The sequence below is a fragment of the Branchiostoma lanceolatum genome, chromosome 2 (genome assembly GCF_035083965.1).
Source record: "Branchiostoma lanceolatum isolate klBraLanc5 chromosome 2, klBraLanc5.hap2, whole genome shotgun sequence".
NCBI classification, from domain to species: domain Eukaryota; kingdom Metazoa; phylum Chordata; class Leptocardii; order Amphioxiformes; family Branchiostomatidae; genus Branchiostoma; species Branchiostoma lanceolatum.
This window is the reverse complement of record NC_089723.1, coordinates 7,294,715-7,307,934: the sequence shown is the minus strand read 5'-3', so window position 1 is coordinate 7,307,934 and position 13,220 is coordinate 7,294,715. Positions and strand designations below refer to the sequence as shown.

At 40.7% G+C, this 13,220-nt stretch overlaps 1 protein-coding gene and 1 long non-coding RNA gene across 2 annotated transcripts; one reads left to right on the top strand and one right to left on the bottom strand.

Annotated features, from left to right (window-relative positions):
• Positions 1–1,484: 1,484 nt before the first annotated feature.
• Positions 1,485–4,635, top strand: LOC136427312 (uncharacterized). The gene is made up of 3 exons (XR_010754395.1): positions 1,485–1,673; positions 2,684–2,820; positions 3,704–4,635. It is a non-coding gene; the product is annotated as an uncharacterized lncRNA (long non-coding RNA).
• Positions 4,636–6,496: 1,861 nt separating this feature from the next.
• Positions 6,497–12,981, bottom strand: LOC136427311 (TLC domain-containing protein 4-B-like). Its single transcript, XM_066416124.1, has 6 exons — positions 12,762–12,981; positions 11,955–12,041; positions 11,160–11,218; positions 10,305–10,396; positions 8,840–8,913; positions 6,497–7,104 (listed from the first exon to the last, which is right to left on the bottom strand). Exons 1-6 carry the CDS (start codon positions 12,944–12,946, stop codon positions 6,813–6,815), a joined length of 789 nt encoding a protein of 262 aa, XP_066272221.1. The 5' UTR covers positions 12,947–12,981; the 3' UTR covers positions 6,497–6,812.
• Between the last annotated feature and the right edge of the window lie 239 nt (positions 12,982–13,220).

Below are 13,220 nucleotides of genomic sequence, written 5' to 3'. Positions count from 1 at the left end.
TAATCAGCAAATGCAATTTCGCCCACGTACACCACATTATGGCTTAGATTTTATAACTATCTTTTGATAATTGGCATATCTTTTTAATCCATCAATTACTCAAATGCGATACAAACAAAATACCGCTAAAACGTTACACGACTTCACTACAGAGTGGCCCTCAATCGCCATTGAGTTCATTGACCTCATTTGACCCTATTTATAACACCAGATATGGTTTTGGTTTTATTAGTATTTTCCGTGACCACTGGTTAGATACATGCTAAATATATTAGTACTTGGGATTTTGTTGCAAGATGACAAGCATAGTCTTCAGCAAATGCTGCCAATGTCAAAGTTTCTTTGCTCATTTCAATTGTAACATCGTACTTCAAAGTGGGTTGGATCTGGTAGACTTTGTAATTTGTACATGTTTCTAGATCTTGTCTATCATATATAATATGCGAAGTTGCAGCCGGATGTTAATTTGTTGAGTCAGCTTCAGTCTTCCGGTGTTGTTGCCCGGGCGGAAATGCGTGACCCACTTTTCAAAGTTTCCCAGAAGCCGCACGGACTTTCCGCTGACCCCACAAACCGGCGGTGCAACAAACAAGGCCATAGACTGTGCCGTTACATTGCAAGAAAACTGAGTTATATCTACGCAGTATTAAAACTGATCAACCACGTCGGACCAAGGATATTCCATATCTTTTTTGATATCCTGGACTGGACGAACATCATCATCATAGAAACTGAATATCAACTGAATATGACGAAATGTAGTGGATGCTACCTGAAACGTCTGACCGTTTCTAAGATCTATCCAGTTGCTTGAGTAACTGTTACATTGTGTATCTTATTACCTGGATATCTAACCTTCATCGACGTATGAACTGAATATGATTTGAAAAAAAATGTCAATCTTTCTCTTTTGAAGAAGTGCTACATCATCTTCTTTGACATCATTGGACTGACATATCAAGTGGAGTAGTTGACCTGGATGGACCGGATGTGACATCATCTTCTAGCTTAGTCATTTTCTAATTAAAAGTGTTTACAACTGGGGGATATCATTTAGTACATCTTATGGGTAATGCCTTGGTAGGTTGGTCTTACATATACGTACTTGAATGATTAAAATATCAAGTCAGGATGACGAAGAGCATGTATTTAAACATAAAACAACGCAACATGTCAATACAAAAGTTACTCAACCAGCTGAATAAGTTTGTAAAACGGCCAGGCGTTTCAGACAGCACCGTTGTCTTTCTTTAGTGACAGAACACAACATTAGTCTCTACCAGACTAACTACGCCGGCTATAGGGAGAATATTTGCCAGGGTTTCATTTGCAGGCTCCGTTACGGGCGAAATGTGATCTTCACCGTGGACTGACTCTACTGGCGGATTATTCATTTTTCTGCCGAATTCTAAGATCCATACGCTTGTAGGAAGGCCTGGTGGAGGCTAACACAACATGTCGTGTAGAAAGAGGTCTACATGTCATTCTTGTGACGTGAATCATTAGTTGATCCCGGAATAGAAAGGTAAATAGTCCGTAAAGTAGGGCGACAGGATGTGAAGCGGTATAAATACGGGCAGTGTGGGATCATCGCGACAGACGTCAAACCACGGAGATTGAGTCAACAGAACAGAACATCCTTCCAGCTTCTACAAACATGATTGGCCCACAAAGTAAGTGAATTTAATTTATTTCCTATCTGGTGATGATACGCTTCAATGTCACTAACCCTGTATTGATCAAGTATACCTGTATTTGATTTTAAATAGATCGTAAGGCATTTTCGTTGGGCGGTAGTTTGGACTTACGCATGAATTGACGCTTGAACTGTTTTCTGTACTTGTTATTATCCAAATGCAATGTCTTGTTAAATATGTTGTTTTCCATGCTGCACAAGTGGTGTCTGTGAGAAACAAACAGAAAGAAAAAAGGATTCTTAACTTCGGCACTTTGATGAAGCCATTTTCTTTGCCTGTAGGTGCTAAAGTAGCCAAGCGTTTGACTAGCGGTTACCGTTTGATAAAGCCCTTTGCTTGCATTTGTAGGTACCGAGGTAGCCAAGCGTTTTAGTAGCTTTTAATAAATCCTTTTCGTTATACTTTAAGGTACCGAGGTAGCCATTAGCGTTTGACTAGCTGTTACCTTTTAATAAAGCCTTTTGCTTGTACTTGTAGGTACCGAGGTAGCCAAGCGTTTGACTAGCTTTTACCATTTGATAAAGCCTTTTGCTTATACGTGTATGTAGTACCGAGGTAGCCAAGCGTTTGACTAGCTTTTACCTTTTAATAAAGCCTTTTGCTTGTACTTGTAGGTACCGAGGTAGCCAAGCGTTTGACTAGCTTTTACCATTTGATAAAGCCTTTTGCTTATACGTGTATGTAGTACCGAGGTAGCCAAGCGTTTGGCTAGCTTTTGATGAAGCATTTTGCTTGTACTTGTAGGTACCGAGGTAGCCAAGCATGTGACTAGCTTTTAATAAATTCTTTTGCTTCTACTTGTAAGTACCAAGGTAGCCTAGCTCTTGACTAGCTTTTGATAAAGCCCTTTGCTTGTACTTGTAAGTGCCGAGGTAGCCAAGTGTTTGACTAGCTTTTGATGAAGCCGTTTGCTTGTACCGAGGTAGCAGACGCGCTTGACTAACTCTACCGTTTGATAAAGCCCTTTGCTATATATATGCTTGTAGGTACCGAGGTAGCCAAGCGTTTGCTGCAGCAGAACATGCGGGTCCTCCGAACCGTGTCCCATGACCTGGAGGAGCGGGAGAAGCGCCTGGTGAGGATGAGGACGAAGCTGCACGGACTGGAGAACTCTGGAACACTGGTGAGTGCAAGCATCTCCAAAACGCCGTCTGATGCGCAAATGAACTTGATTATATCCATGAAAAATGGAAATATTGTTTTGGGTGTCTGTGTGTCTGTCTGTCTCTGTGTGTGTTTGTGTTTCTAGATTGTTGTAGTCAGCATAATTAACTCAAGAACCTCTGGTTGGATTATGATGATATTTGGTATGTGGGTATGTGTTGTAAAGATGAAGGTCAAGGTGCATTTTGGGCCCTCTGGTATGTGACTTTGGTACTGCAGCAGAACTTCCATTTCTTAATCTTTTGACCTGGACGTGCTATAGTCTTGATCTTTTGGTGGCAGACAGCTTGTTATCTCCATGCCAAATGGAGAATAGTTTTGGGTGTGTCTGTATGTGTGTCTGTTTGTGTTTCCGGACTATTGTAGTCAGCATAACTCAAGAATTTGTTGATGGATTATGATTATATTTGGTATGTTGGTAGGTGTTGGGAAGACAAAAGTCAATGTCGATTTTGGGCCCCCTGGTATATGACATTGGTACTGCAGCAGAACTTCCGTATTTGTATCTTTTGACCTTGACGAGGTGCTATGGTCTTGATCTTTTGGTCGCATATAGCTAGTTTCGCTTGTGTTTACTTGAAAAAGCTTAGCCGTCGTCGAAATATGATAGATGTCTATTCATAACCTTGTAAATCAATTTCAAAAACATTGAACCAATCCCTATTGTTTAAGGGAACGTTTCCTTTCTTCTTTTCTTGATTTTGTGCAAAATAACAACTGATGGAACATTTACACCATAAAAAAATGATTGACTAAACTAAACATTGTGTCTGAGCTGAAATTGTAACATATTACATTGTATTCTCTCACATTGTTGATCTCTTCTGTTTTGTACCTTGCAGCTGAATGTGAAACAAAGATCTGCAACCAGACACCAATGAGCTCAGAGAAATGCCGTTTCCATACAAGAGGGAGTCGTAGTGGTGTAATGAGCCCTCAAATGACATGTTTATATCTGTAGTCTCATAGAATGGTTGTTATGTAGCAGAAGAAGTCATTGTACCTTGTACAAGTGTTATGCAATAAAGTTTCTATTCATTTGAAACGTTGATGTTGTAGACAAGGATGTGCGATACAGGTATTCAGTCCTTAACTTTTCGACTTTTTCTAAGGACATGTTGATGATGATTCCTGTAATTATCCACAGGTGCATGTATAACCTCGGTACCTACAAATACAAGCAAAAGGCCAGGTATACCAAACGGTAAAAGTTAGCCAAACGCTTGGCTACCTCGGTACCAACAAATACAATATAATGTGAGTGAGAACCACCGTGTATGATTAAGCGTGAAAGTCGCTAACGTTACAGAAAGAAAAACGATATAACCTAACGTTCTAGCCTAACTTTAAAGTGTGTAGATATTCTAACTAATCGCCATGTGAGTAGTGGTTTAAACATTCAAGCAGGCATTCTCTATGTTTTAACCACACAACCCCCTTAACCCTAGTGTAAGTCTCCCAGAGAGTGTGTTTATGTAAATACCAACATAATTCAGACTTTATCATTACACGTATGCGAAGTAGCATGTTGAATAAAAAAATCATATAATCTGATACAGTACTTGAAATCTTTATTGGTGGCAAAGGACAGTTGATAGTTTTAAGGGAGGCTATGTTTTTTTTCCTGTGCAACTCCTGTACGAGCTGTCCTACTGGCTTTTACTTTGTTTTATTGTGCTCCATGTATGTCCATCCTTCGTATATTTAGTTGAATCTGTTATTTCCTATTGAACAAACTAATAACGAGAGAAAAATAAAGATTTCAAATAAGCTATGATGTGTTCATCCATTGCCTTGTCTGAAAATGTCGGGATCTACCAGTAACAGTCACCGTTTACAAACAAACAAACAAACAAACAAACAAACATACAAGACATATTTAGACCATATTTCTGAGGAACCAGGGTCTGACTATTTCCATTTTAAGTTTACCTGATGATGTCATGTCGTTCATAACTGTCGTCTGCGGCTGCCAGACGTACTTAGTCATCGTGCGGTAATATCAGCTGCATGCCGACAGCTGTCATGTATCAATGTCGAGGATGATCGATCGGATAAAGTGACGTATACGGTAGTGTCAGCTACAGTTACCAGATTAATTTAGGCTGTTCATATTGCTTGATGCACATACGCAAGTATTTTGTATGATGTATACGGCCCCGTTCATACTAATAGCTCCATGGAGACCCCGTTCATAATAATAACCTTTATTGACACAACCAAAGGACAGCGACTTTCGTAAGGTCTTTCGAAATGCCCTTCATACATACAAACAAATAAGTGCATACGAATGAGGTTGTTTAAAATCATATGGGATAGGGCAACATATTGAAAATCAACGTGTCGTATACTTATACATTACTTGTTCTAATGTCCAAACATTCTTTGATGTATATACCTATCTGTACACAGTATGGATTATCACCTCCTAGTATGTAATCAAATCTATGAACAGAATGGAGCGTATTGAATTCACTTGAACAGGCGAAAATAAAGGTGAATAACTTTGAGCGTTTATCCTCATATCTTGAACAATTCATGATAAAGTGACATTCGTCTTCAATTTCATTTGGGCAGAATGGACAAAACCTTTGATCACGGGGAATTTTACGATACCTTCCAGTTTTAATATTCAATTCATGACTACATATTCTTATCTTTGTAATTGCTCTACGAATTTCAAAATTATGTATGCTTGTTTTAAGCCGATCTTAGCCGGATGAATGAATTAAAAGATTTAACCGGCTAATTTACCCGGCTATCTTAGCCTAGTATGAACACAGTTTAACCGGTTCAATAAGGGTTTAAGCAGGTTAAATACTAGGTGGTTTCAATTTAACCTGCTAAACGCTTATCTAACCGGTCAAATTGCGTTCATATTGGGCTAAGATAGCCGGCTAAATTAGCCTGTTAAATCTTTTAACTACAGGTTTGCGTATGAAAACCTATGTTAGATCCGTCGGCATGTGTGGTGGCCGCCATCTTGAATTTGTGACGCAGGGTAGCCATACCATTTCATTGGGAGGTGTGTTTTTTTGTCGCTAGCGTTCTTTATGTTTTTAACAAATCGGCACACAGCTATCACACATTCAACTCAAATCAAAAGAAAAATTCAAAACCAATTCATATTTATAATAAGACCCCTTAATCGCTAAACTAACATAGCAAACCTTAAGTAGATAGTTAATCCTTTGAAGTTGGCATGTTGATTATGATTGACAGGCGAATGAAATTAGAATCTGATTTGCATAATCATCGTCCAATCAGACAAAGTATCATGTAAGCTATCTACGTACCAAAAATCATGACCATCCATCCATCTTGAGTTATAGTATTTTCTCATTAATTATGCGATGATAATTACAAGTGATGACAAGGTAATGAAATCTCCCTTCCACTGCTCTTTGTTCAGTGTTCACTCCTGGATGGGAGTGAGTGAGAAAGTGAGAGTGAGTGAGTAAGAGTGAGTGAGTAAGTGAGAGTGAGTGAGTGAGTGAGTGAGTGGGTGGGTTTGTGACTGAGTGAGTGAGTGAGTGTGGGTGGGTGGGTGAGTGAGTGATTGAGTCAGTGAGAGAGTGAGTGAGTGATTGAGTCAGTTAAATTACTGCCAGAGTACAATCAAGCATATTCTAAGCTTCATTTGTAGCAGTAGAAGTAGTAGTAGACTGGTTTATTCAGAAACAGCAAGACGTACAAACCTCCTGGCAGCCTGGGAGGCTGAATTACGAGGTTGTTCACACCGAGTTGGTAAAAGAAACATCCTTACACATCAACAATCGCCTTTGGTCACATACTAAGACATCGTGATTGCATTATAAAAATCTCAACGATGATACTTGATTAAAACACGATTTCTAAAACAGCACTTCACATATGCAGTATTATTGTTGTCCCATGGGCAACAAAGCCTAAAAGATACGATCAAATATTTGACCCATTCCTCCTTCAAAATCAGTCATGCTTAGCTTTTCCGAAAATAGTTTTCCAGGCAATACGACAGATCTTGTAGAACCAATAGATATTCAGGAATGCGAATAGATAATTACAGGGGATGTCCACCAAGAAGATGAGAAAAGGAACGTTTTGAAAGTATCCCGGCTGCATGGCTGTGTGCATGTGATACAGGTGCCACAACTCCACCCAGATCATCACGATCCGCACGTAGAAGAACGTCACAACCAAGGCGATTCCGTTCAACAGGGCGAATCTAGTCTTTCCCTTTCCAAAGCCATTCAGGAAGACCCTACAAAGATTAAACAGAGTCGAAGATGTTAAGTGATTTGATAACCGTTAGGCCACACAACTTTGTTAAACAAAATTGTATAAGTAGCATCGATGCACGAATGTCCATTGATATTTAACGTTAACGTAACTTTCCTTTTTCGTCTACAGAGAAATTGTTCTCAAGTACTTTAACGTCAGAAGAAATATGTCCAGATTGCCACTAAGCTGTGAAAAAGCGTCTTTGTGCACGTGTGTGTGTGTGTGTGTGTGTGTGTGTCTGTATGCGGTCTAGAGAAACTTGCCAGTAGAAGAGTCAACCTGTGTGTGAAATTTGCCAACAACATGGCATCATCCAAGAGAACTGTAGAGTTAGTGCCCGCTTCCAGGGGACAAACACACGGCCGGTCACTCAGGAACTCTAATGAACTAACCCTGCCAGTCTGCCGGACGGTTAGATTTAGGAATAGCCCGGTGCCATCTTTGTTACGGCTCCTGAATGCTACGAAATGAACTGGATCGAATTGTCTATATGATAAGCAAACGGATATCATGATCAGATAGACGAACTTAATGCCGATGTTTTGAAATTGTTTTAATACCGCTGTAAATAATTTTAAATGATTTGTGTAATGTCTTGATGGTGAAAACCAAGTGCAATATGTTCAGAGGGCACACTTCAGCCTTTGGCTGCAATGCCTTTTTTTTATAAATAAACCATTAAATTTTTTGATTGATTGATTGATTGATTGATTGATTGATTTCAGGAGATCAAGCAAAACGATAGAATGTATGTTGTGTGTGTGTTTCAGGATATCACGCAATACGATAGAATGTATATATACATTCTAGATATTCTATGGTTTTGCTTGAAAGAATAAGCCCATTCGTAGATTCGAGTACGCATGTTCAGTGTCAAAGATGAACGACCCTGGCATGTAAACAGTTTTCGTCTCGATTTGCATAACAATGCCCAGGCGAGTTTTGTTTACGTCTCATGGGCCTTCACCTTTGACACTGCACATGCGTACTCGAATCTAAGAATGAGCTTATAGGGAGTAGCTACATAGATAACGGTGACGTATCTATGTAACTACTCCCTGTTCTTTCCCCCCTCGCCTCTATCGTTTTACTCTTAGTCCAGAAGGAGATACCTGAAAAAAAATGGTCTCGTAGCACAACCTTTATATATTTCGTCCACTATCACAGAATGATAGCTTGATGTCTCTTGATCATTTTAAGGTAAATTGTTCTATGGTAAAGGTGGGACATCATGGTTCTAGGGCTCTTGATGCAAATTTATGCAAATGAGGCAATTATGCCATGAATTGAAAAGAAAACAGCATAATTTGTTGGATACCTGTCCGAGAGTGTTCCTTTTTTGAACGTTGAAAGTGCCTGTCATGTTTCCATGGCAACCGTTGCTAAGGAAACGATACTTACATAGCAACGGAAAGGTTAATAGTATTATACAGCCTTTAAAAGTGTGTGAAATTAATTGATGAAACAATTGTTATATTGCACAACAAAAGTTGCTGTAATTAATTTTCAATGAAACTAGGATTTGATTCGATCTAATTTACCCACGATGCTTTGCATGCACTATACTTATAGTGTATTGGATTTCTGCATATTTGTACCAAATATAACAGCATACATGTAACTTCTGTAATACTTCACCAAATGACATCACACTTGCAGAAAGTCTTTAGTATGAAACTTAACGTGGCAGCAAACTGCAGAATTTGTAGTCATACCTGGTGTTGACAAAGAGGTTGGAGGTCAGGCAGATGAATCCCAGGTTGTGGGCATGAGGCGAGCACAAGTATGACTGGGAGTTGCAAAGAATAGGTATGCAGTTATGGCACAACTAGAAGTCAATTGAAAAGCAAAACACTGTCGGTTGATTGATTGATTGTTGATCAATCGATTGATTGATTGATCGATTGATTTCCCGATAAACGCAGGAAAAACTACATAGATCCTTTTAATAGAACGATGCCGAAGCCACGCCCCCTGTTCGAACACCTCCGTCAAAAACAGTCCTTGACGGACATGAATGGCCGCGCCCGCTTGGATGACAAAAATGGGGATGACTTCTTTTGAGCTTTCCTTGCTCTGAAACCCTTTCAGAGCGGGCCAATGAAATGGGAAATTACTTCTTTGTTGAATGCTACATCCACTGAGTAGATTTGTTTGAGGAGGGATGGATGTAGTTGCTGCGAGAGTGTCATGCCGTTTTCGGTCCATGCGGCCGCATAACATTACCTTGTTAGTGGGGAGGTGGGCCCTGTTGCTGGCTGCATGCACTATAGCTGCATGATTTTTGGTAATAAAGAATTGAAATGCCTTTCTTTTAGTGTTACCCTTTCCCCTTTCAAGTTTTCAGTTTCCACACAAATACGGAAAAGACGGAACTCTGTACTAGCGGACTTTGTAGTAGCTGGATTGTGGTATAAGCTCCCTGCCCTTGAGTGCTCAAGCTGTTTTCCTTTTCGTTTCGTTTTTGTCCTGAGCATACATGCAGCCAATATCGTAGAAAACCTGTCACAGATATAACGTTACGTACCCTGTTTTACACGTGCCATCTCTGTCCTGCTAGCGCTATTTTTGACGGAAGTGTTCGAAATAGAACAGGGGGATCTATATGTTCGATATGGTGTTGGACAGGATCGGTCTATTTGATACCATCCCAGTAGTGCTGCGTACCTAAACGTAACATCAGGTACAGGTACCGGTACAGAGGTTTAGGTACAGGTCCAGACCTGTACCTGTACCCGAATAATTTGAAAAATTAACATGCGATTTTCTGAACTTCTTCAATGACGAAAACATAAACTGTTTTCAACTTGTCAGTATCTTTATAAAAAAAACATAACTAGGTTTCCTACCACCAAACTCCCTTGGCCTAAAATGCCAAATGCTATCAAAACTCTCGGCCTGCCTGAATGACCTGTTGCATATTCGTTACTCTGTTCCAAGGTAACAATTTGGTCACGTTTGGTGTTGCATGAGGTCAGGAGATCAGTAAAAAAAAAAAAAAAAGATACTTGGTGTAAATTTATATCGGTACAGTACCGGTACTTCTGGATCCGGTATTTTGGACCTGTACCGAAGCAATTTTTACGGTACAGTAGAGGTACACAGAACCGGTACGCAGCACTACATCCCGGCATTTCGCTAGCTTCAGCATCGGGACTTCCTATGACTGCCATGACTTACCATTTGGATAGAGGTCATGAGACAAGTCAGAGAGTGGTGAAGTATAAAGGACGGTAGATGCAAGGCAGGGATGTACAGGCTAAAAAGAAGCCCTGCAAAATAAAAAAAAGAACGTTGATTTAAATCATTAGAAAGTCAGCCATGAAAAGTTTTCACGACAAAACTTCATGTAACGTTATATACGCATTTTTTTTTAAGTGTGTATTTTTTTCTAAAACGGTGCTTCCCCGTACTAGTCCTTTAGTATGACAACAAATACGGTCTCTATCAGCCTGTACTTTAAAGGCAACCTACGCAATATTAGGGCGTTGAAAGTCATATTTTCAAAATCAATTTTTTAGTGATTTCTGTCCATAGTAAGTTTAAATGACCCATTGCATATCGACCACCATGGAGCAAAAATGCGATGTCGTTGTGTGGTGGGAACTCATTGAAAATCTGAGCACTTGGAGGCCAGCCATCCGATTTCAAATCTCCCGAACATGCGTGATTCTGACCGATAAGTCCCGAACGGAGAAATAATCACATTGTCATGGCTCAATGTGCTCGGGCATTGTGACGTCACGTGAGCGGAAGTTACCGAAAATTGTCGACAGAAAACGGTTACGACTGGATTCTGGGCTGATTTTTGGGTGGTACCAATAAATAGAATACTCCTTTTGCGGCTTGTTTCTGTGCTATTTTTAAACGTCCAAAGTATGAAATAATTATGCAAATGTACATGTGCTGATATGGGGATGTAAATTTCAAATTCACCAAACAGAATTGCTTTCCCCAGAATATTTCACGTGTTACCCCCTGAAATCACTCAGGGCACCTTTAATAAAAGAAACATTTATCGGGAAAGTACCGTACTTATCAACTCGTATCCCGTCTCTATCGCGGCGCCAAGTCTTGCTAATGGATGATCAAAGCTGGAAAGAGATGAGAAGCATACGTCACAATACGTCCTCTGACTTACAGGACTACACACAACTACCAGCCTCTTTGACCCAAAAGGGATCCCCGGAAAGTGCGAAATGGAACAAAATGGAACAAAATGAAACGAAATCGAACGAAATGGAACGAAATCGAACGAAATCGAAGGAAATCGAACGAAATCGAACGAAATGGGACGAAATGGAAATCATTCTACTATAACAGATTTTTTCCACGAACAGCAAAACTATGGAACTCCCTCCTAGCCCACTGCCCCCCCCCCCGCCATCATAACCTACAAACCTTCAAAACAGACATACACCACTATTTCTCACCTTAGCCACATACAGTTGAACCAATCCAACGCTTAAAGACGAAGTGTCCCCCTTACGGCCTTGCATTGAGCGAGATCGTTACAAAAATATTACTAGAACCACACACACACACTTTTTTTTCGATTCATTCACGGGGCGGTATTCATGCCTTACATATTTCACAGTAGTAGCATGTTCTTTCAAATTCACCCTGCTGATCGTACCACTGCACCAAAACAGCTCTTTAAGCACTCTTTAAGCATGCTTAAAGAGTGCTTAAAGAGTCCGTTTTGGCACTGACAGTCAATTAACGTAATACTTACGCGGGCTTAAATGTTATATCTACGCCAGATTCAAAATGGCGCCGGAGTTTGGAAAGGGGTCTATTGAGAATCTAGAGATGTGATAGAATACTCACAACAGCGCACGCGGCGGCAGCTCTGTGAACAGGTAGATATACCAGCCTAGTGGTCCCAGTATCAGCGTGTGTACTTGACTCAGAAACCTGCGGATGGCATAATGGTTTATTGCTCAGAAATTACCCGTGCAATGGCAGCCAGTGCTGAATTGCTGCAGGGTTTACAATCACATAATACACAACAGATACATATTTTGTTCCACACTTGCACTTTGTGAAACTGTCGCAAGGGTCCGGGAGGCTGCCATTCGGCACCAGCAGGTGACCTCAAAACGACCTTCCCCAACCAAAGTCAGGTACCCATTCACACCTAGGTGGAGTGAGGAAAGTCGTGTAAAGTGCCTTTCCCAAGGGCACAACATCGGGACATAGCAGTGGTTTCGAACCCGGGACCTCTCGGTTCTGGGCGAAACACCCTACCGATTGCCCCACACGATGCCACAAGAGTGCACACCCCAGTTTATTTTGGGCCTTAATTCGAGGTTGCACACCCTTAAGTCTAGACACCGTCTCTTCCATGAAATACTTCTGAACCCAAACAATTGTGTATGGGAATGAAGGATAACCCTCTAGCTATAAGAACAACCGAGTTTCAGTTTCTTTAACCTCTGCAAGTTTAGTAAATGTATGGGGGGAAAAGTATTTTCCCGTCAAAAATGGGGCGTTATCGCGTGGAAATAGATCCATCACCTATAACTTAGTCCCCAAATGACCGACACTGTCGAAAAGAGAAAACTCTAAGGTATAATCGAGCTAATTGTAAAGAAGATAGTTGATACAGAACTAAAAAAAACTTGGATAACTTACGCTTCGTCTATGATGATCCTCTTGTTCGTCGGTAAGGAGGCGTACTGGGGAAACACCTTCCGAAACACGGCGGGAGCGACGTACACGAACATCAGCAGGAAGAAAACCGCGGAGCCGCACAGGCTGGCCAGGTTGGTGGCCTCCAGCACGGGACCAGGATTCTGCACAGCTGGTGGGTGCTCCATGTCAAGCGATTTTTTTTACTCTGGCAACTGAAAATAATAAGAGAACAATATTAAAGATATGAATGGCCGAAATCGAGTCTCCAAACTTTTTGTCTCTGGTAGATTTCTCCGAGGGCCTGCATGGGGGAGTAGTGATTACCAATTACGCCACATTTTCGCCGCCGATTGCGAATTACGTTAAATTCTCAGAGCTGATTACGAATTACGTTAAATCATGAGGCTTCCCAACCGGCTTAAACACTTAACACAAAATTCAACCGAGTTGTCAGTGTAT